Consider the following 20,217-nt stretch of genomic DNA (forward strand, 5'->3'; position numbering starts at 1 on the left):
ATCGTCTAGGATAAATCGTTTCATTTCTGTCACCGCTGTCTCTTGACAGATACGTTCTTGTTAAAACTATTAACAATACTTTTTAAGAAGGAATAGTGTTATTTTGCCAATACAATAGCGATTTTAAAGGTGAATGTAGTTCTGCTAAATTTATATCAACCTTCTTAAAGAGTAAAATAATTTTATCTGGTTTTAATTCCAACCGGTTTGGTCATAACCTTTTAAAACCAAAACATTAATGCAGGTAATGAACATCATTATTAACTTTGTATTTAATGTTAAAATAAAAATACATATTCTATATGCATAAATGATCAAATAAAATCAATATAAACATAAGAATTATTAACAAGTTACGATACGAAATGAAAAACTCAGCTTTTAGTATGTATTTTATTACAAGCATTTTAAAGCACATACATAAAAGTTTACAAAAATTAATGTAACTCTAATATAAAAAAAAACAACGTGAAAACAGTAATATATATATAAATCGGTATAAAATATATGCCCTGCACCCCATATACATCTGAACGTGAAATTAAAACTCTTCGCAGTAACGAAATAAAAAAAAAAACAAAGGGCTTCTTTAAAACATTTAAAAATTGTCTACATAATGTCACCATTATGTCTTTAATATTTAGTAAGGCCACTAATGTAACCTATATTAACACGTTAATTCTAACTTGAAAATAAATATATGCAATTTTTAAGTATTTATTTCACAGTAGGATACTAGTTATCATTATCATCAGTGACCTGAGTCGATTTTTAATGGACATAAAGGCTTAGTAAGTGGAAAGCACGACCAGAACGTATCTGATGTCGCTATCTACATCATCCTGAAAAAAATATAAAAAATACACTTTACAATTAATTCCAACTCTAACATTAACATTCGAGTAAAAACACCCCCAATCGTATTTCAACGGCTACGACGACAATTGTTTGAAGGCGATATTTTATTTACTAGTGGCAGTTGACATATGAAGCAATACAAGACTATGTTTATAAAATATATTTCATTAGTGAAAGTTTTTGAGACACTGAGTGTTTACGGAGTGCTGTTAAACAGAGATTTTGTGAAATTAGTCGATTATGGCCAGGAGAACCCGCTTGTAGTCACCAGATGTATCGCCCTGCAAAGGGAAGTAAGTATTAATACAAGACATCACTACAACATACACCAATAAGAATCACTACATAGCTAAATATACCCTTTCACATGCATTGTTTTCAAAAATATTTAACAGTTTTTATCTAATTTTTATAGTTTATTTATCATCACCTACAAATACAAAGATATATCTCTAAATGAAACTATACCTATCTATACTATGATCACATCATTCATATGCATAACAAATAATGATTCATCATTCACACTTTAAAAACACATCATCAAATATAAATAATCATGAATGCATTTGTGTATGAATATAAATTGCGAAACAAGCATCTAAAATAAAATGAGGTGAGTGAAAAAATAAGTAGAATCTCATACTTCATTCATAAATAAGCAAAATCAACAAATATAGTGCCCCATATTTAATAGCTGACAATTTATACTTACATATAGATCCATATTGTTCAAAATATAATAAAACAGTATGTTACAATACAGTATGGAAAGTAATATTTTATTTACGTAATTCTAATAAATATTAAGCATCTAAACAATATGAATCTATAATCTAATTAAATACAAGCTGTAGATGAAAAAAAGGTTTTTAATTTAGTGAGGATAAAAACCAAACGTGCAATGAAATTAAGGAATTTAGTTTAGCTAGAAACCCAGTGTCTCATAAGATATTGAAAAAAAAAAAGAAACACGTTATTTATTATTAAAAATAATGGAGATGGAGCGCGTAATTAGGACTACACATACCTGAATCCAGCTTTCTAGAGTTTTTCCATATTTATCCAAGAAAGCTTGTTTAATATCAGCCAGGTCAATCTCAGATCTTGAAACAATCACTCTAATCAAAGTCTTGTCATTAGTACCCAAGCCGGCCATGGAATCGTGGAGACGCTCAGCGAAGTAACCAACTTTGCTTCTTACACATTTAACTAAAAAAATACATTTTAAAAAAATTATGACCTCCACAACAATTATTGTGATAATTAAAAAATATAATTATGTTTGTTATAATCATGAAATGATACATACCAATTCCCAAAAGACCTTTTTGAACACTTCCAGAGAACTCTTTCTTGATAACTTGTTCGATATCCTTGCTACTCAAACGTTCATATTCAGAGAAGGTAGCTCTGAGTTGTTGGTAACTCCTGGTGATAAGGATCGAATTGAAAATGGATTCTTCGGTACCCCATTTACCTTCGCCAGCTTCAATAAGGGCTTCGGCATCAGCGAGAGCCTGTTGTTCATTAACACCTTGATTTTCATCACGATTTGCCTAAAAACACAGCATTATTATAAAAATTAAGTCAACAAATTATTAGTGGCTTACCTGGCAAAGGGAGACTAGTAACCTTTTGAAATGGCCAGATGTATCATCTTTTAAATCCTTTTCCAAGGTCTTTCCATACACTGAAATAAATAATAACATTTTAAATATAATACATTTCAATTATAGCAAATAATATACTTACTTTGTTCATAGAATTGTGCGATAGTCTTAATACCATAGTTGGACAATGTACAAAGGATTTCAATAATAGCCTCCTCATCAGTTCCCAGTCCAGCTACGGCATCATGGAGTTCTCTAGCGTAAAATTGTGGCAAAGGTGTCATAAGGGCAACAATAACATCTTCAAATTTGCCGCCAAGTTCGCTTTTCAATTCGGACACCAAGTCTTTTCCGTAAGAAGTCTAAATTGACATATTCGAATTAGTTATACGACCATAGATACAGACCACAAAAGAATTCACTTATGCTGATATAAAAATGTTCGTGTTAGTTAAATCAAGGCGCCAGACAAGTAGGCGTAGACATTTAGAGCGTAGGTGCGCATTACTTAATTATCCGCAATATTTGTTATTAAATTTCCATTTTAAACTACATAATCATTTTATACTCCAACCTTAAAAGTTTCAGCAATTTCTAAACGTTGAACGATACCACGTCTGGCCAGAACATCAATGATGGCTTTCTCATCAGCTCCGAAACCTTTCATAGCCTTCTTCAAAGTTGCGGCATCGGCTACAGGGTCAAAAGGATCAGCTGGGTATACAGTTGGTGTACACTAATAATGAAAAAAAGATTATTGTTATTTGTCAAGCCAAAAAAAAAAATTAAATACTATATTATGAAACATATAACTGAAACCACAAAGCTATATATCGTTGCAAACTAAAATGTTTCTTCCGAATCTAGGAGCTGTTATCAATAAAAAGAGGAAACACAGTAGCCACAAATTTTCTCCATTCAATAAATTCTTTAAGATTCCAAGAAAGTATAATTATTTTTACCATCTGGAGTCAAGCCAATACAGTTACGTTAATATTCAGTTGCTTTTAAAAAATATATAATAATAAACATATATTCATAAAACACTAGTATTATTATTATATATTTTTGCGATCTAGTATTTGTACATAAAAGGCGTTAAATAAAACAGTGAACTCCCTCATCTAAATTTATGACGTCAAAACGTCGCAATGTTACTGGATCAATTTTGAGTTTTAGTTTATTTTGGATTTGATATCTAACTAAATTCTAATATTAATAAAATAGTGAAAAGAAAATGTTATGAAATGGTAGCACATCTAATGCATCAGAGTAGGGATGCAGAAAAAATATCGATATTTTTTCGGAATACATCGGTTTTAATAAAATATCGATATTTCACCAGAAATTTAAAATTAAGTACCAATTTTAAAGGTTTGGTGAAATATCGATATTTTTCGGTAACCAACACCCCTACATCAGAGTTATAATAAGTAGCAACTTGAAAATTATCAAAACAAGCAAAGCGTTAAAACATCTGCTGGTTTATAACCTACAATTATTACCACTAATGTTTCAAAGAATTTTGCAAACGTCTGACAACCACGCGAAATTTTTAGGCACATTTTTTGAATAAATTATGTTTCTTTTTAATCTAGGTTTTATATTGTTGAAATATAAAAAAAAGTAAAAATTATTAGTTTGAAGTATATACAAATTCACAGTAGAACAGTCAGCCGCATAAGGTCATACCAAATGATATTTGCCCTGATGTTAACTTGTTAATCAATTATTTCGGTTTTGTAACATACACATATCTGCAATTTTTATCAAAGAAACCAATAGTATTGAAAAAAAAAACAGATTTAAAGTCATAGATTGGTGCATGAAATTTACTGGAAAATGTATTGATCTATATATAGCGATAGTGCGAGAGGTATGATTCTGTGATATATTTTTGTAAATTAAAAATTCTAAATTTACATATTAAAGAAATCACAAAGCAATATATAGTTGAAAACTAAAATGTTCCTCCCTAATCTAGGAACTGTTTCATTCATAAAATTCAATATATTCAATATTCTACGAATTCTTTAAGATTCCAAGAAAGTAAAATTATTTTTAACGTCTGGAGTCAAGCCAACACAGTTACATTAATATTCAATTGCTTTTAATAAATATATAATAACAACAAACATATTTTAATAAAGCCATTACGTAATAAATTGATGGAAGTCGAAAAACGTTCCATAAAGAAGCAGAATTGATTATTTAAGTGAATGAACGGACGTTCGTTCCTAAAATATTTCTTGACTAACAACTAAAAATAACTCTACCATCATTTAGAAGATCAGTTTATGTGCAAGATCAACAATTGACCTGTTATACTTTCAAACTTCTCTGAAAATGTAATTAACGAGTTTACACAATTTAATAACACTTAAATATAATGCACTGATTCACAATTTTCGAGTAAAAGTTAATTAGAAGCAATTACAAATAAATTTCGTAATATATATTGCTTAAAACAAGTTTTAAATCGACATTACTGGAGTAAATTTTAAGTTAGATTTTTCAGATTGAACATCTAAATCATGCATTAACAATAACTATATGAAATGGATTAATTATATAAACAATAATTAGTTAGATTACTCTATCATTAGTTAGATAAGATAGTCGATTCTAATTAACACACCTTAGTTAAAAAGGTCACATGGCGTGCGTTTATTTTTAGCTTCTTGTTTATAGGAAATTAACGTTTTTATCAGGCGTAATGTTAAATTAATGTCGATGTCGAAACCTCTCAACAATTTCATGACTAAAAACATTTGAAGGCTACCGGTCGTCATCGATGACTCAAAATACAAGATATCACGTCCTATGATCGTAAACATTTTTTTTATAGTATCAAAGTAGAAATAGAATGCAATTCTCAAGTACCGACCTTGTCTGAATTAAACCCAAGGATAGGAGGTTAAATAACCCATAGATCCTAAATAAAACAGTGCGATCTCCATTTTCCCCAAATGTTTTCCCACAAATGTTACGATCTTACGAAATTAATCATATTTCAGAGTCTCGATTAACATAAAATTAAGTATAGAGTAACTAAGGAGATAAATATGAATTAATATTTAGTCGAAACCAATACTTGAAAACATTAACAAAGATGATAATATAAATAAAGAAATAACTATTACACCCATTTCTTTTTGAAAATAAAAAAACTTTATACTAACAATTATATAGTTTAAACAGAAAATGGTTTTTAAAAAAATAAGTTATCAAATGTTGGTTACATTATGTAAAATAAAATATCAGCATAATCATTTGCATTTAAAAAAAATGGGCGTTGTATTTTCACCATATCCCGTAAAAATTCTAAGCGGTGCCAGAAAGTCTAGTGTTTATCGAGCATTCCCCAGATACTTTACCCAATTATACCCCCGCTTAGAAATCGATCGAACTTGTGAGAACAAAATATTCATGTATTCCAAACTTTATACATATGTATTATTTCGACAGAAAATGTGTACTATTGTGATTCATTAAATGTGGACACATGTAGAAAATATCTAAAAATCGTATGTTTTTCAAAAACCTCCTTAAAATTTCATCTCAAAATTAAAAATATGTCACCCCTTATTTAATCTAGGAATGAAACAAATTTCCACTGAAATATATAGCTCTGTAAGTTTGTTTAAATATATTTATAACAGACAAATGATTGATTGATATTCACGTTGTATGTTTAACATTTAAATGACAATATACAATTATAAAAATCGACTTTTATTTTTTTGACTATAATATACAATTTTAATAAGTTATTAATAGAATGTTAATGAACTGTTTTAAACGCAAATTAAAAAAAAATCATACGCTACTTAAATAACTAGGATATTGATCATTTCTTTAAAGACCAATGCTTTAAGGATAAAAATAGTTATAAATATCTTCTAAAAATAAGTATGCTCTGGAAGCTTCTGAATGCTGAACTATTTTTATTAATTTTTTTTCTGTTAGCATATTAAACGCGGTTTGTTTATTTAAATATAAAACAATCAGAAATGATTTTACTTTAAATATTCCATACGGATTAAAAGGAATTCATTATTCAAAATGCACAGAAAACATGATACATACCTTGAAGGGATAGTACTGTTGGTTGCTCATGTTGCTTCAGGTAGTAGTACTGGAAATAAAACAGGAATAAACTAATTTGGTTCAAATAAAACTAACAGCAGGTACTGGAGAAGTTCAGTCAACAAATTATCAGTCTTGACTGAAGTTTGTAGTAGCCGCGGTTGAAGAATATATCCCATAAAAACAGATGACATCATCGTTTTAAATAAGCGTTACCTTGCATTGGCAACAACATAATTCAAAGAAACAGAATTCCACTCTATTGTGGAACGCGATAGCAGTCATAAGCTCAATTAGTCATATATCTACTAATTTTTTTATTAATACACCTAATTCCTAAACATCCATACATTAAACATAGTTGAATAATTCCAAACTATTTATATATTTACTAATACTAATTTAACTAAATGGGTGTATTTATTTAAATATTTATCGCTAAGTAGGTCATAATGTTATTTGCCCGGTCACTGTATAGATTTTTTGCCGACATGTGACATACAATCGCAAAAATCAAGGCGCTATACGTAACGTCGCCAGAACCATTTCTTAGGTTTGCGGCTTTGAATTTGCAAATATATAAAATTAATAATAAAGTAAAATTACCTTCTGCTGCAAATAAATTGTCACACCCACAGAGACCCAAGAGTTTCTAATGACTGCGCGAGCGCTACACTGAAAACCTGCTGGCGAACTGCTGCCTCGCTACATAAAATACATTGGCGTATCATCCGAGAATTATTAAGACATGCGTTTTCGAAACCTCCCTTTCGACAAATCCCAAGAATTTTATCAAATACTGGAAATTGGTTTTCCGAAGTGTATCAATACTACATCGTTATATCAATCCGGACTCGGTTGGTTTTGTGATTGAATTTATTTTTACGTATTACGATGGTTACACCATTGCCTTTATTTTTACGGTCCACGTATTTGTAATTTTACTGGTTGAAAATAGGTTCCGATGGTATCACTTGATATTACGAATCCGCTGGTACCAAATGAGTTAAAAAACCGGAAATTGTATACGTTACGTCACCCAAAATCAAAACAATAATCATAAACTTCGAAATATAGCAGTTAAATACCTTAAATTTTTTATTGAGAATAAATCTAGTTCATAAATGATTCTTGTTTGCAAGTTAGTTTCGTCACCTTCAACTTCGATGAAATTACACTTTCGAAAACAGAAATTAGCATGAATCATACTACATGATATTATTTCTTAATTTATCCTATCTATATAGTCCGTAAAAATACTCTACTAATTACATTTTGATGATAATAACGTCATGTTTCTCTTTGCTACAGTTACGCTAAATTGGTTGTTAATAAACAACTTACATAAATTTATTTAGATAACTAATTCACAATATTTCTTGATCTAATGGTAATCGAAGTAATGGATATCGAAAATACTTAAAAATACTATATGAAATTCGTGCACTAAGACCAGATATTAGAAATCGTATTTCGTTTACATTGAAATAAAGTGACATATACGTGACGAAAATTTTTCAAATCACTACTAGATACTCCAAACATTTTCTGTGCTGACTGCGGCAGTTTCTCTTAATAAATATGCGCTACTCAACTGTCAGGTGTAAATTCATAGAAATGCCGTGTCTATAAACATTTAGAGTTGAAATGCATTTATATAGTGTTTATAAAATTATGCAGTTACTCTGTCACCATGGCAGCGATAAGGAAAATCGGAAAAAATGTAAATTGTTGTTATCGTAAGCAATGCCTAATAATATACTTTACAATGCACGTTTGATTGTTAGCGTTAAAACACACCGATAAGATTGATACTGAATACCACTTTATAATGATGTTATTAAACTCAATAAAATCAATAATTTTAAAGGCTTCAGATTGTTTATTTACTCTCCTTAGGCAATTTGGTTCTCTTTCCCACCGCTTCAAGCTTGATAATTTATATAAAAATATGTTATATTATTGCAGATTCTTTGACCTATCCATTTATCTCAGCTGATTAAAATAAAAATAAAGAAAAGTATCAGTAAACAGATTTTTTTACTTCCACAAAAAAGAAATTGTAAACCAATCTGACATTACAATTGGCAAAAAAATAACGATACAAAAGTGTTAACTGAAACAAAATCGACCAATATTTTTTTTTTGGAGAATCAAATAGACGTCGCTAAATTATCTGGTACCTGAAACTATAAGTAATACCATTATGCCTAATATTATATTTTACATTGTAAGTTCGGTTGTTTGTTGCCATTTTATATGCCATTACAAAACAAACTGATAAGATTAATAGTGAATATCACATGATAACAATGCTATAAAACTCGATGGTTTTAAAGGATTAAAATTGTTTATTTTCTCTCCTTGCTTGCAACTTGTTTCTCTTTTCCACCGCTTCAAGCTCGATAATTTATACAAGAATATGTTATATTATTGCAGATTCTCTGACCTATCCATTTATCTCAGCTGATTAAAATAAAAATAAAGAAAAGTATCAGTAAACAGATTTTTTTACTTCCACAAAAAAGAATGATAGAAATTGTAAACCAATCTGACATTACAATTAGCAAAAAAATAACGATACAAAAGTGTTAATTGAAACAAAATCGACCAATATTTTTTTTTTTTTGGAGAATCAAATAGACGTCGCTAAATTATCTGGTACCTGAAACTATAAGTAATACCATTATGCCTAATATTATATTTTACATTGTTACAAGTTCGGTTGTTTGTTGCCATTACAAAACAAACTGATAAGATTAATACCGAATATCACTTGATAACAATGCTATAAAACACGATGGTTTTAAAGGTTTAAAATTGTTGGTTTTCTCTCCTTGCTTGCAACTTGTTTCTCTTTTCCACCGCTTCAAGCTCGATAATTTATACAAGAATATGTTACATTATTGCAGATTTTCTGACCTATCCACTTATCTCAGCTGATTAAAATAAAAATAAAGAAAAGTATCAGTAAACAGATTTTTTTACTTCCACAAAAAAGAATGATAGAAATTGTAAACCAATCTGACATTACAATTGGCAAAAAAATAACGATACAAAAGTGTTAACTGAAACAAAATCGACCAATATTTTTTTTTTTTGGAGAATCAAATAGACGTCGCTAAATTATCTGGTACCTGAAACTATAAGTAATACCATTATGCCTAATATTATATTTTACATTGTTACAAGTTCGGTTGTTTGTTGCCATTACAAAACAAACTGATAAGATTAATACCGAATATCACTTGATAACAATGCTATAAAACTTGATGGTTTTAAAGGTTTAAAATTGTTGGTTTTCTCTTCTTGCTTGCAACTTTTTTCTCTTTTCCACCGCTTCAAGCTCGATAATTTATACAAGAATATGTTACATTATTGCAGATTTTCTGACCTATCCACTTATCTCAGCTGATTAAAATAAAAATAAAGAAAAGTATCAGTAAACAATTTTTTTTTATTTCGACAAAAGAGAATTATAGAAATTGTAACCCAATTTGACATTACAATTAACGACACAAAAGTGTTAATTTAAACAAAATCAACCAATACAAAATTCTTTTAGAGAATCAAATAGACGTCGCTAAAATCTTGAGACCCTGGCACCATAACTAATATCGTTCGATAGATCGTTAAAAATATTTTAGTTACATTTATTGAGATATCTAAAAGAACATGAATCTTTGAATACAATGAAAATAGATTAATCCTCCAAGAAGAAATATTGCCCAGCACGTTTCTGTTCCACGTCTTTGACGGATTCCTGTTTGTTGATTCTCGGCCTGAAGTTATTAGGATCACGGCGGAAGGTGATGCCCAGGAGCTCCAAAAATCGATTCATGCCAGCCAACAGAGTTTGAGGTGTGTTCGCGGTTGTATTCACTGAAGGTTGACCTTCGAACACGATTACTCGATCGGCCAAGTAAGTTGCCATAATAAAATCGTGCTCCACTACAAATCCGGTCTTTTTAGCGTGGAGAATAAATCTGAAATCAAATAAAAAAGTACTTATATTAACTTAATTTTTAATACTTCATTAGAGTGACATTCCTTAAGCGCTGTTCATTTTAAATGTCAGTTCTGTTCTGACATAAAAGTAGGAGGCGAGAGTAAATTGCACAGGCACTGGAAATAGGTCACTTGACAGATGTGTTAAAACAAAACAACATGACAGGAAGTATAGTCTCTAACCTGAACAGTAAGGTAGTCGTGCTAAATACGATGGTATTAGGTTAGTGAAAAACCTACATGAGAACAGTTAAAAGCTGTTTACCTACAAAATGATCATAATACAATTTATACACAATTGTGTTATCTTTAAGAGCTGAAAAACCAGATGTAGCTCAGAAACTGTGAGCCCGCAGGAGTCATACGCTTTATTAATTGGTTAATACACATTATGAAAACATGACTGCAGCACTTATAGTTTTCCAAGAGCAACCTAAGCAGATCATAATACTTCAATCCAAATAAAAAGTCTCTACAAATTGATTTTTCTCATACGTAACAAATATATTGACTTGACTGAGAAAAATATAGTACAATATGAGCTTTCATTTGATGAATATAAAATTACTCTAAACAAGAACTGGTCAGGACAACAGACATTTAATAAACATATATTACGGAGCACTTAACACCTCATAACAATAGATTTCGAATTAAAAATTAATCAAAAGTCAATGAAAAAAATAAATAAATTCTTGAATTAAAGGTTACCTTTTTATAACTTTTGCTGCTACTAAACGTTGTTCGGAATCAAGATAAGCACTGGGTTCATCAATCAAATATACATCAGCTGGCTTTCCTAAGCACAAAGTCATGGCAACTCTTTGTAATTCACCTCCTGATAAGTTTGGAACAGCTTGATCAATGATGTCCTCGATTTTTAGAGGCTTCATCACATCCGCTATAAACTAAAATATCCCATATTGTTATATTTCCAAAAAAACTAAGGGAAACTCACCTGTGGGTGAATATAGGCATCTCGAATTTTTTCATGAAGTAATTGTCTTACTAAGCCCTGAGATTTAGGACTGATCTTTTGTGGTTTGTAACTGATATGAAGTTGTGGTAAATTGCCTAGAAATTAGATTTAAAAATAGTAAAAAAACACCATGTTAAAAATATAGCAATATTAATTACCTGATTCGCTATCTGGTTCCAGATTTCCTGCCAACATTCTGATAAATGTGGTTTTACCAGTTCCATTTTCTCCCAACAAAACCAAAATTTCAGAATCTGAAAATTGGCCCTGTTTTACATTAAGTTTAAAATTGCCCATTGTTTTTGACATGGAAGGATATTCATAATGATTCATCCTCTTCACTTCTTCTTCTGTTGCAGATTCGGCCACTTTAAACACCAAAGATTCATCACGGAATCTCAAATTTTCAGTAGGTACAAAACCATCCAAGAATATATTAATTCCTTTAAAATTAATAATATGTAGTGAATAAAATATTATAAATATAAACTGAAATGCTACCTTCACGAACAGAAAAAGGCATAGTAACAACACCATAGGCACCTGGAACGCCATATAAACAGCAAATAAAGTCTGAAAGATAATCTAGAACACTTAAATCATGTTCTACTACAATAATAAACCTAAAAACATAAATAAATATAAATAAATCATATTTATTACAAAAAAAAAGTAATTACTTGTCAGGATGTAATAAAGATCTAATAGTTTGAGCTGCATTTAAACGTTGTTTAACATCCAGATATGATGATGGTTCATCAAACATAAAGATATCACCATCTTGAATACACACCATTGCACAAGCAAAGCGTTGTAGTTCTCCTCCAGAGAGAGCACTTATTTCACGCTCCTTAATGTGCTTTAAATCTGCAAATTTCTATTAGTAATCATAAAAGAAATTATGTTTTCCACTGACCTAACATGTCACATATTTCATCTTGATTTTTCAATTCATCTTTTTTGTTAAGCAACTGCCCCACAGTGCCTTTAACTGCTTTTGGTATTTGATCAACATATTGAGGTTTAATTAAAGCCTTTAAATCATCTTCCAAAATCTTTGTAAAATAGTTTTGTAATTCACTCCCTCTAAAGTGATTTAAAATTTCAGTCCAGTCTGGCGGATCCTTAAAGAGTCATTCTGTGGAATTAAACTTAAAACATACAAGCAACCTATAAATGTATTACCATATATCTCCCTAAATTAGGTTTTTGTTTCCCTGCCAATATTTTTAAAGCTGTGGACTTTCCAATACCATTAGTTCCAACCAAACCTAAGACTTCACCAGGGCGGGGTATTGGCAATCTATGTAGTTTAAATGAATTTTTGCCATAACGATGAGTAGTTTCTCTATGTAAATTACTTGGAAGATTTATAATATTAATAGCTTCAAATGGGCATTTCTATAATAAAGAATATGAACACCTAATGTTTAATAAATAAATATTTTCTAATTTACTTTCACACAGATACCACAACCAATGCATAGTTCTTCCGATATAACTGCAATTTTACTATTCGGTGTAACTTCAATGCAAAGTTTTCCCATTCGAACTACAGGACATGATTTTTTACATTCTTGTCTGCATCGCTTGGGTTTACATTTATCCGCATTGACAATAGCAATACGAGTAAGTTTGTCAGTTTCTTCAATTTCTCCCCGACGCCTGGACATATTTCCTTAAAATTAAAAACAATATGTTAACTTTCTATTATAACCTCCAAACTGAAATATTAATTAAGACATTTTTATATGTAAAACACCCTCATTTAAATCATATTATAAAGTGCAATACTACCTATAAGTTAGTGAAGTTTATTAAATTTACCTATATATTATTTTATTTCTATTAAATAAGCAAAACTACGCACGGTCCTTATGACCGGCCATGAGAAAAGAGTTGTCAAAACATCACAGTGAAGTTAGATTTAAATCTTCTTATCCTTCTTATATAATGGAGATGAATCTGTAGTAGTTAGATTTCCTTATATACTATACCTATTTCCTATAAGAAGAATTAGTTTTAGTTTTATAACCATAGAAAAATATATAACCTAATATTATATTTTACTCTTTTATTAATCATAGTTATTTGGCTTTATTATCGGTTGTTTTTTAGATTAACTTTTTTACATTAACAAAATGCCTAAAGAGCAATTTAGAGAAGCTGATGTTGCACGAAAAATGTATTATAGTTTAATATCATTAATATGTATATTTTAATATCTATTTTTTTAGATCCCATTTAAGTTTTGGGATAGAAAGTGCCGAGAGTATGCAACAACAGTCCCATATCCAAGTAGTAGCTAAGAATTTATATAATCAAGATACTGGGAGAACTCCAGTACCTTATGGAGTATTAGATAAAAGACTTGTAAGTGTTATAAATAAATAATTGTTTTGTTTGTTAATAAAATATTTTAGGGTACAAATTCAAAAGAGTCCCCTTGTCAGACATGTGGAAAAAATATAAATGAATGTGTTGGTCATTTTGGTTACATGGATCTAGAATTGCCTGTTTTTCATGTGGGTTATTTTCATAGCATAATAAATGTACTTCAGACAATTTGCAAAAAATGTTCGAGGGTATTACTTGATGAATCTGATAAAAACCAGTATAGATATCGTCTTGCTAATCCTGCCCTTAGTTATATCACCAAAAAAGCAATCCGTAAGAAAATTATTGATAAGTGTAAAAAAATTCAAAAGTGCCCATACTGCAAGTCTCATAATGGTTTTGTAACAAAAATGACTGCAGCTAAAGCAGGTACTTCAAATTCAGTGTTGAAAATTGTTCATGAAATTTATAAAGAAAAAGATAAGGAAAAATTGTTGGAAAAGTTGTCTGCTGAGTTTAATTTGGCCATTGAAAGTAATCCTGAAATTCAAACTGCTTTGGGCAATAGTGTTTCAGAAATTTTAACACCTATAGATGTGTTAAAATTGTTTGAGAGAATTCCTTCTAGTGATATACCCTTACTAGCTATGGAGTCAGAAAGGTATTTATATAATTAAAAATTTATGTAATTAGTAAGTATTTCATGAAATAATTATGTTTAGATCACAGCCAAAAGATTTGATTTTTACAAGAATGCTTGTTCCACCAGTTTCAATACGACCATCTGTTGTTTCAGACTTGAAAGCTGGAACGTAAGTTTTTAAATAGTTATATTTACATGCACACTCATGCATACATAATTTTAGCAATGAAGATGATCTTACCATGAAGCAATCAGAAATTATATTTATAAATCAAGTTATAAAGAAACATAAACTTTCTGGTGCTACTGTAAATATGTATCAAGAATGTTGGGACTTTCTTCAATTACAAACTGCTCTATATATTAATAGTGAACTATCAGGAGTGCCTCTTAATATGATGGTAATAATATTAGTTGAATTTATTGTTTTGACTTATTGTTAATTTAATTTTTAGCCCAAAAAAGCAGGTAGGGGTTTAGTACAAAGGCTGAAAGGTAAACAGGGCAGATTTCGAGGTAACTTATCTGGAAAACGTGTAGATTTTTCATCTAGAACTGTCATATCACCTGACCCCAATTTGGAAATTGATCAAGTGGGTGTTCCTGTTCATATAGCAAAGATTCTAACATTTCCTGAAAGGGTTATTCAAGCTAACATCAATTTGATGAGAAGTTTAATTATTAATGGTCCAGATAAGTGGCCTGGGGCAAACTATGTCCAGCAAAAAGGCTCAGTATTTAAAAAATTTTTGAAATATGGTAACAGAGAGAAATTAGCTCAGGAACTAAAGGTAACGACTGTTATTTTTTTAATCAGCGGTAATATTTAATTTTAAATTCCCATAGCTTGGTGATATTGTAGAACGTCATTTACACAATGATGATATCGTTCTGTTTAATCGACAACCCTCATTGCACAAATTATCTATAATGGCTCATAGAGCAAAAATTCACTACAACAGAACATTAAGGTTTAATGAGTGTGTTTGTAACCCTTACAATGCTGATTTTGATGGAGATGAAATGAACTTACATTTACCACAAACCGAGGAAGCCAAAGCTGAAGCATTAATATTAATGGGAGTAAGTGGAATTTTAATGAATTAGAGTACTTTCAATATTAAATTTTTTTTTAAGAATAAAAACAATTTGGTGACACCAAGAAATGGAGAACTTCTGATCGCAGCTACTCAGGACTTTTTGACTGGAGCATATTTATTATCAAAAAAGGATACATTTTTGGATCGAATTCATGCGAATCAGTTAGCAGCTACATTACTTGCAGGAGCTGATACTTACATGCACATTGATTTACCACCTCCATGTATTATAAAGGTATTATTTTTAAAACAAATGGGATTATGATCATAACCATTACATAATTTTATAATTTAAATTTCATGGAGCTAAATTATATATTTTTAGCCTAAACAATTATGGTCTGGAAAACAAATAATATCACTGATATTTAAACCGAATAAAAAATGTAATGTATTAGCAAATCTTGAAGCAAAAGGAAAAGCCTACACAAAGAACAAGGAGATGTGTTGTAAAGATTCTTATGTTATAATAAGAAATTCTCAGCTGATCTCTGGAACGTTAGACAAAGGTCATTTGGGAAATGGAGGAAAAGGCGGCAACATTTTCTATGTAATTCTAAGAGATTTCGGACAAGATTTTGCTATTAAATCAATGTGGAGGCTTGGTATGTTTTTGAAAATATTTCTTAAATCAAATTATTTGAATAATTGTTTCCATTTTTAGCAAGGCTTGCTTCCATTTACTTAATGAATTCTGGTTTTTCGATCGGTATTGGTGATGTTACGCCTGGAGAAGCTTTAGTACAACGAAAAATGAAATTACTGAAAGATGGTTATCAGAAATGCGACGAATATATTAAACAGATGGCACAAGGCAAATTGCAATGCCAACCGGGTTGTACTGCAGAGGAGACGTTGGAAGCAATTATTTTGAAAGAACTCTCTGTCATTCGTGAACACGCAGGTCAAGCGTGCGTTGCTGAACTTCCGCCTACAAACAGTCCTCTTATTATGGCTCTGTCAGGATCTAAAGGTATGTCGTTAGTTTTATCTGAAACGAGAGTTGACATATGACAATTTCAGGTTCTTTTATCAATATATCTCAAATGATTGCCTGTGTAGGCCAACAAGCTTTAAATGGTAAAAGAGTACCCAACGGATTTGACGATCGATCATTACCACATTTTCTTCATCACTGTATGTACTATATATGTCATATTTAAAATATTTCGACTCACATCATGTATTTATTTAAGCCAAAACACCCGAAGCTAAAGGATTTGTTCAGAACAGTTTCTACAGTGGTTTAACTCCAACAGAATTTTTCTTCCACACTATGGGTGGTCGTGAAGGTTTAGTAGATACTGCGGTGAAAACAGCAGAAACCGGATATATGCAACGGCGGCTGGTTAAGGTTATATTATTAACTACTTTATAATTTCCATTCTTGCTATAACTTATGTTTTCAGTCTCTAGAAGATTTAGTTGTGCACTATGATGGTTCAGTTAGAAATGCAGAAGGTGACATTGTTCAAATGACCTACGGATGTGATGGCTTAGATCCTACGTTTATGGAAGGTAGGTTTTAATTATTTTAAATCGTTTTCCTGACACCACAATTTCGCTGCTTTAGGCAAAGACTGTCCCGTCGATTTTGACAGGGTCTTATCCCATGTAAAAGCTAAGTGTCCATATAGAAGTGAAATAACATTGGACGGTGATCAAATTAGAACTGCGACTCAAGCGTTCTTAGCAACAGGAGCTTTAGATGAATGCAATGAAAATTTTAGAAAAGATTTAAGGTATCGGTATTAGAGTATTTAAAGAAATCTCAAAAATAATCTTATTTTTCAATTAGTCAATTTATGGGAAATGTGGCAGATAAGGTAGATAAGGTTTTGAAACGTTATGGATACTCGAAGGTGGTAAAGGAAGTTGAAAGACTCACTTGCAGTCAACTTGTCACATTTTTGGAAACGTGTGGGTTGAAATACACCCGATCTATCATAGAACCAGGTACCGCGGTAGGAGCTTTGGCTGCACAGAGTATTGGTGAACCAGGAACCCAAATGACGTTAAAAACTTTTCACTTTGCTGGTGTAGCTAGTATGAACATCACCCAGGGTGTGCCCAGGTAAGTACAACATATATACTGCTAGGCATATCCCATATTTTTTAAGTTTTATTTTTAATAAGCTGTTACCGTTTTTTCCTAATACAAAATAATTCTATAAATATTTGTGATTAACACGATGAAACAGTAATGTCCAGAGGTCCAATACTATTTTTCACGACACTGTCGTTGTAACGGCGATGGAAGATTTTCCACACTAGAAATAAATTGCCGTGTCTAAAATTTGACAGTTGATATGCACCGTCACAATTGACGTTTTTTTCAAACTTTTAAAAATATTCTCTCTTGGTCGAATGTTATAAGTCGAATATAGTACCTATGATAATGCGTGAACATTTAACAACTTATAATTAATATATAATACAATATTTTCCTTAATAATGACGTTGGAGCTCCACGGATTATTTTATTCTTGAAATAAAATTATTTAAGTAAAAGTGACCACATATCAAAACATGATATCCAGTGTTGAATAACATTATATTACCTACTTTAGAATCAAAGAAATCATCAACGCAACTAAAACAATAAGTACTCCTATTATTAATGCAAGTTTGGTGAATAACACTGACCCCTGGTTTGCTAGAGAAGTCAAGGGTAGAATCGAAAGAACCACATTAGGGGAGGTAAGAGATGTTATTATTTTCTTATGATTAAATGTTTTGAAGTAACGTAATTTGCAGATTTCAACATTTATAGATGATGTATATACCAAGAATGAAGCATTTTTATTAATTCAGCTAAATTATGAAAGAATCAAATTGTTGAAATTGGAGGTAAATGCGGAATCGATTCGGTATTGGTAAGTTGTTATTTAATCAAAACGTCAAAAATATCACAATAGGATTGTTTTTCTAGTCTGTGTACCTCGAAATTAAAATTGAAACCATCTGATGTTAAAGTACAAAGTGACACGATAATAACAGTACATCCAAATAGGTCACAAAACTCGCAGAGGTTGAATTTTGCTCTAAGTGAACTAAAAGACCAGATCCCAAATGTTGTAGTTAAGGTAATATTCCAGATCCAGTTAATTCAAATTTTACCGTTTATATATTTTAAGGGGTTACCAAGTGTTAATAGGGCTGTTATAGCGAGAGAGGACAGAGGAAATAAAACAACATACAGTCTTTGTGTAGAAGGTAACAATCTCAGGGAAGTAATGGCCACTTATGGTGTTGATGGAACGAAAACAGTATCAAATAATGTTATTGAAGTATATCAAACACTTGGTATAGAAGCAGCCAGGTATTAAAATTATTATATCAGTGATTGTCTTGGTATCAATAGATACAATTATGTTTCAATTTAGGGAAACCATTATGTCTGAAATCAAAATGGTCATGGAAAATCATGGAATGAGTGTTGATTATAGGCATATCATGTTATTAGCTGCTCAAATGACTCATACCGGAGAAGTGTTGGGAATAACCAGGCAAGGTTTAGCAAAAATGAAACCATCAGTTTTGAATTTAGCTTCGGTATAATTAATTTAAAAAAATTTAACTAGAAAATATTACTTTTTGTTTTATTTTAGTTTGAGAAGACTGCAGATCACTTATTTGATGCTGCATATTATGGACAAACTGACAAAATTAGCGGAGTATCTGAAAATATTATAATGGGAATGCCAGCACCAATAGGAACAGGAATATTCAAGCTCCTGCATAAGCCACAACATGTCGAGCAAAACCCAGTGACACAACCGTTACTATTTGAGTCTGCAATAGTCTAGACAAAGTTGTATATTTTTCTAATTATTAAAGTTAATATAAGTCATGATATACTGTTAATTTTTATTTATTAATAAATAAATGTTTTTAGCAAAGAAGTAAAATTTTAGGATTCTTTTTTCTGCTGAACTAATTCCCTTAAACTATTTGTTGCTTCTTGAAGTGAATTATCGAGATAAGTCATTTGTGCCTCTAGGTTCTTAATCTTCTCTTCAACTGTGGTTTGTGTCTTTTTTAAATTCGCTTCAACTGTGGCTTTAGGTGTTAAGACAAACATTCTACCTACAGATTCATATGTATTAGTTCCTGATTCTAATCCAGCAATCTCCCTGGATAAGTATAGAAATGAATACAACTTATCTGAAAATACAAAATAATTTGTTCATTACCTTTCAGTAATAGTAGCGTGCTGCTTTAACCGTTTTAAAGAGTCTATTTGAAGTCCTGATATTCGAAGTTTTTGCTCTGTTTCTATTTTCTTCTCTTGTAATTCAGCGAACGCCTACAAAAATAAAATGCTGAAATATATGGTATATATTATTTGAAAATTTTACTTTTTTTAATTCTAAATCTACTCGTGACATGGTTTTAATATATTTATTTAAAATGTGCTATTCCAAAATTGGATATAAGAATTAATAATTAAAGAATCAAGAACTGACAGATATCTAAATCATATATAAGTCTAGGGATGCTGAAAAATATCGATATTCGGCAAATATATCGATTTTTTTTGCTGATAAATCGTTGTTATTTTATTAAATATTAAATATAATTTTTAAT

General features: G+C 30.5%; 4 protein-coding genes across 6 annotated transcripts; 1 reads left to right on the top strand and 3 right to left on the bottom strand.

Moving 5' to 3' along the window:
* Positions 1-379: 379 nt before the first annotated feature.
* On the bottom strand, positions 380-8,059 carry AnxB9 (Annexin B9). 2 transcript variants are annotated; one of them, XM_076408689.1, is made up of 8 exons: positions 7,167-8,059; positions 6,561-6,609; positions 3,046-3,207; positions 2,614-2,833; positions 2,472-2,551; positions 2,171-2,417; positions 1,889-2,070; positions 380-842 (listed from the first exon to the last, which is right to left on the bottom strand). In XM_076408689.1, the coding sequence occupies exons 2-8, from the start codon at positions 6,588-6,590 to the stop codon at positions 789-791; spliced, it is 975 nt and encodes a 324-aa protein (XP_076264804.1). In that variant the 5' UTR covers positions 6,591-6,609; positions 7,167-8,059; the 3' UTR covers positions 380-788. The 2 variants fall into 2 exon arrangements, with proteins under 2 accessions (XP_076264804.1, XP_076264805.1); XM_076408690.1 differs by having other exon boundaries at positions 380-1,139.
* A 1,940-nt stretch (positions 8,060-9,999) lies between these two features.
* On the bottom strand, positions 10,000-13,513 carry pix (ATP-binding cassette sub-family E member 1 pix). 2 transcript variants are annotated; one of them, XM_076408655.1, is made up of 10 exons: positions 13,375-13,513; positions 13,005-13,225; positions 12,733-12,948; positions 12,464-12,671; positions 12,228-12,414; positions 12,049-12,170; positions 11,706-11,990; positions 11,527-11,642; positions 11,280-11,476; positions 10,000-10,546 (listed from the first exon to the last, which is right to left on the bottom strand). In XM_076408655.1, exons 2-10 carry the CDS (start codon positions 13,218-13,220, stop codon positions 10,264-10,266), a joined length of 1,830 nt encoding a protein of 609 aa, XP_076264770.1. In that variant the 5' UTR covers positions 13,221-13,225; positions 13,375-13,513; the 3' UTR covers positions 10,000-10,263. The 2 variants fall into 2 exon arrangements, with proteins under 2 accessions (XP_076264770.1, XP_076264771.1); XM_076408656.1 differs by having other exon boundaries at positions 13,345-13,435.
* Positions 13,514-13,571: 58 nt separating this feature from the next.
* Polr3A (RNA polymerase III subunit A) lies at positions 13,572-19,538 on the top strand. The gene is made up of 21 exons (XM_076408651.1): positions 13,572-13,732; positions 13,785-13,920; positions 13,971-14,545; positions 14,607-14,696; positions 14,751-14,928; positions 14,983-15,318; positions 15,374-15,610; positions 15,665-15,862; positions 15,953-16,232; positions 16,292-16,600; positions 16,651-16,764; positions 16,824-16,981; positions 17,037-17,145; positions 17,201-17,369; positions 17,426-17,701; positions 18,198-18,327; positions 18,385-18,503; positions 18,560-18,713; positions 18,765-18,949; positions 19,014-19,182; positions 19,239-19,538. Exons 1-21 carry the CDS (start codon positions 13,689-13,691, stop codon positions 19,434-19,436), a joined length of 4,164 nt encoding a protein of 1,387 aa, XP_076264766.1. The 5' UTR covers positions 13,572-13,688; the 3' UTR covers positions 19,437-19,538.
* On the bottom strand, positions 19,484-20,113 carry Pfdn1 (prefoldin subunit 1). Its single transcript, XM_076408693.1, has 3 exons — positions 19,989-20,113; positions 19,824-19,936; positions 19,484-19,763 (listed from the first exon to the last, which is right to left on the bottom strand). The coding sequence occupies exons 1-3, from the start codon at positions 20,016-20,018 to the stop codon at positions 19,541-19,543; spliced, it is 366 nt and encodes a 121-aa protein (XP_076264808.1). The 5' UTR covers positions 20,019-20,113; the 3' UTR covers positions 19,484-19,540.
* Positions 20,114-20,217: the final 104 nt, after the last annotated feature.

This window comes from Rhynchophorus ferrugineus, unplaced genomic scaffold (assembly GCF_030347505.1).
Source record: "Rhynchophorus ferrugineus isolate W39M unplaced genomic scaffold, kcgeb_rfMv2 rfM6, whole genome shotgun sequence".
NCBI lineage: Eukaryota > Metazoa > Arthropoda > Insecta > Coleoptera > Curculionidae > Rhynchophorus > Rhynchophorus ferrugineus.

Bases quoted from the DNA above. Each gene is read 5' to 3' on its own strand.
- AnxB9 (XM_076408689.1), bottom strand. From the start codon at position 6,590: ATGAGCAACCAACAGTACTATCCCTTCAAG. The intron at 2,834-3,045 runs GTTGGAGTATAA...ATGTCAATTTAG, and splicing joins AAATTGCTGAAACTTTTAAG to ACTTCTTACGGAAAAGACTT. The intron at 2,071-2,170 runs GTATGTATCATT...GTATTTTTTTAG, and splicing joins AAAAGGTCTTTTGGGAATTG to TTAAATGTGTAAGAAGCAAA.
- pix (XM_076408655.1), bottom strand. From the start codon at position 13,220: ATGTCCAGGCGTCGGGGAGAAATTGAAGAAACTGACAAACTTACTCGT. The intron at 12,949-13,004 runs GTAAATTAGAAA...TCTTTATTATAG, and splicing joins GTTGTGGTATCTGTGTGAAA to AAATGCCCATTTGAAGCTAT. The intron at 11,991-12,048 runs GTAGCATTTCAG...TTAATTTTAAAG, and splicing joins GCCTTTTTCTGTTCGTGAAG to GAATTAATATATTCTTGGAT.
- Polr3A (XM_076408651.1), top strand. From the start codon at position 13,689: ATGCCTAAAGAGCAATTTAGAGAAGCTGATGTTGCACGAAAAAT. The intron at 15,863-15,952 runs GTATTATTTTTA...ATATATTTTTAG, and splicing joins CACCTCCATGTATTATAAAG to CCTAAACAATTATGGTCTGG. The intron at 18,950-19,013 runs GTATTAAAATTA...GTTTCAATTTAG, and splicing joins CTTGGTATAGAAGCAGCCAG to GGAAACCATTATGTCTGAAA.
- Pfdn1 (XM_076408693.1), bottom strand. From the start codon at position 20,018: ATGTCACGAGTAGATTTAGAATTAAAAAAA. The intron at 19,937-19,988 runs GTAAAATTTTCA...TTATTTTTGTAG, and splicing joins TAGATTTAGAATTAAAAAAA to GCGTTCGCTGAATTACAAGA. The intron at 19,764-19,823 runs GTAATGAACAAA...ATACTTATCCAG, and splicing joins CACGCTACTATTACTGAAAG to GGAGATTGCTGGATTAGAAT.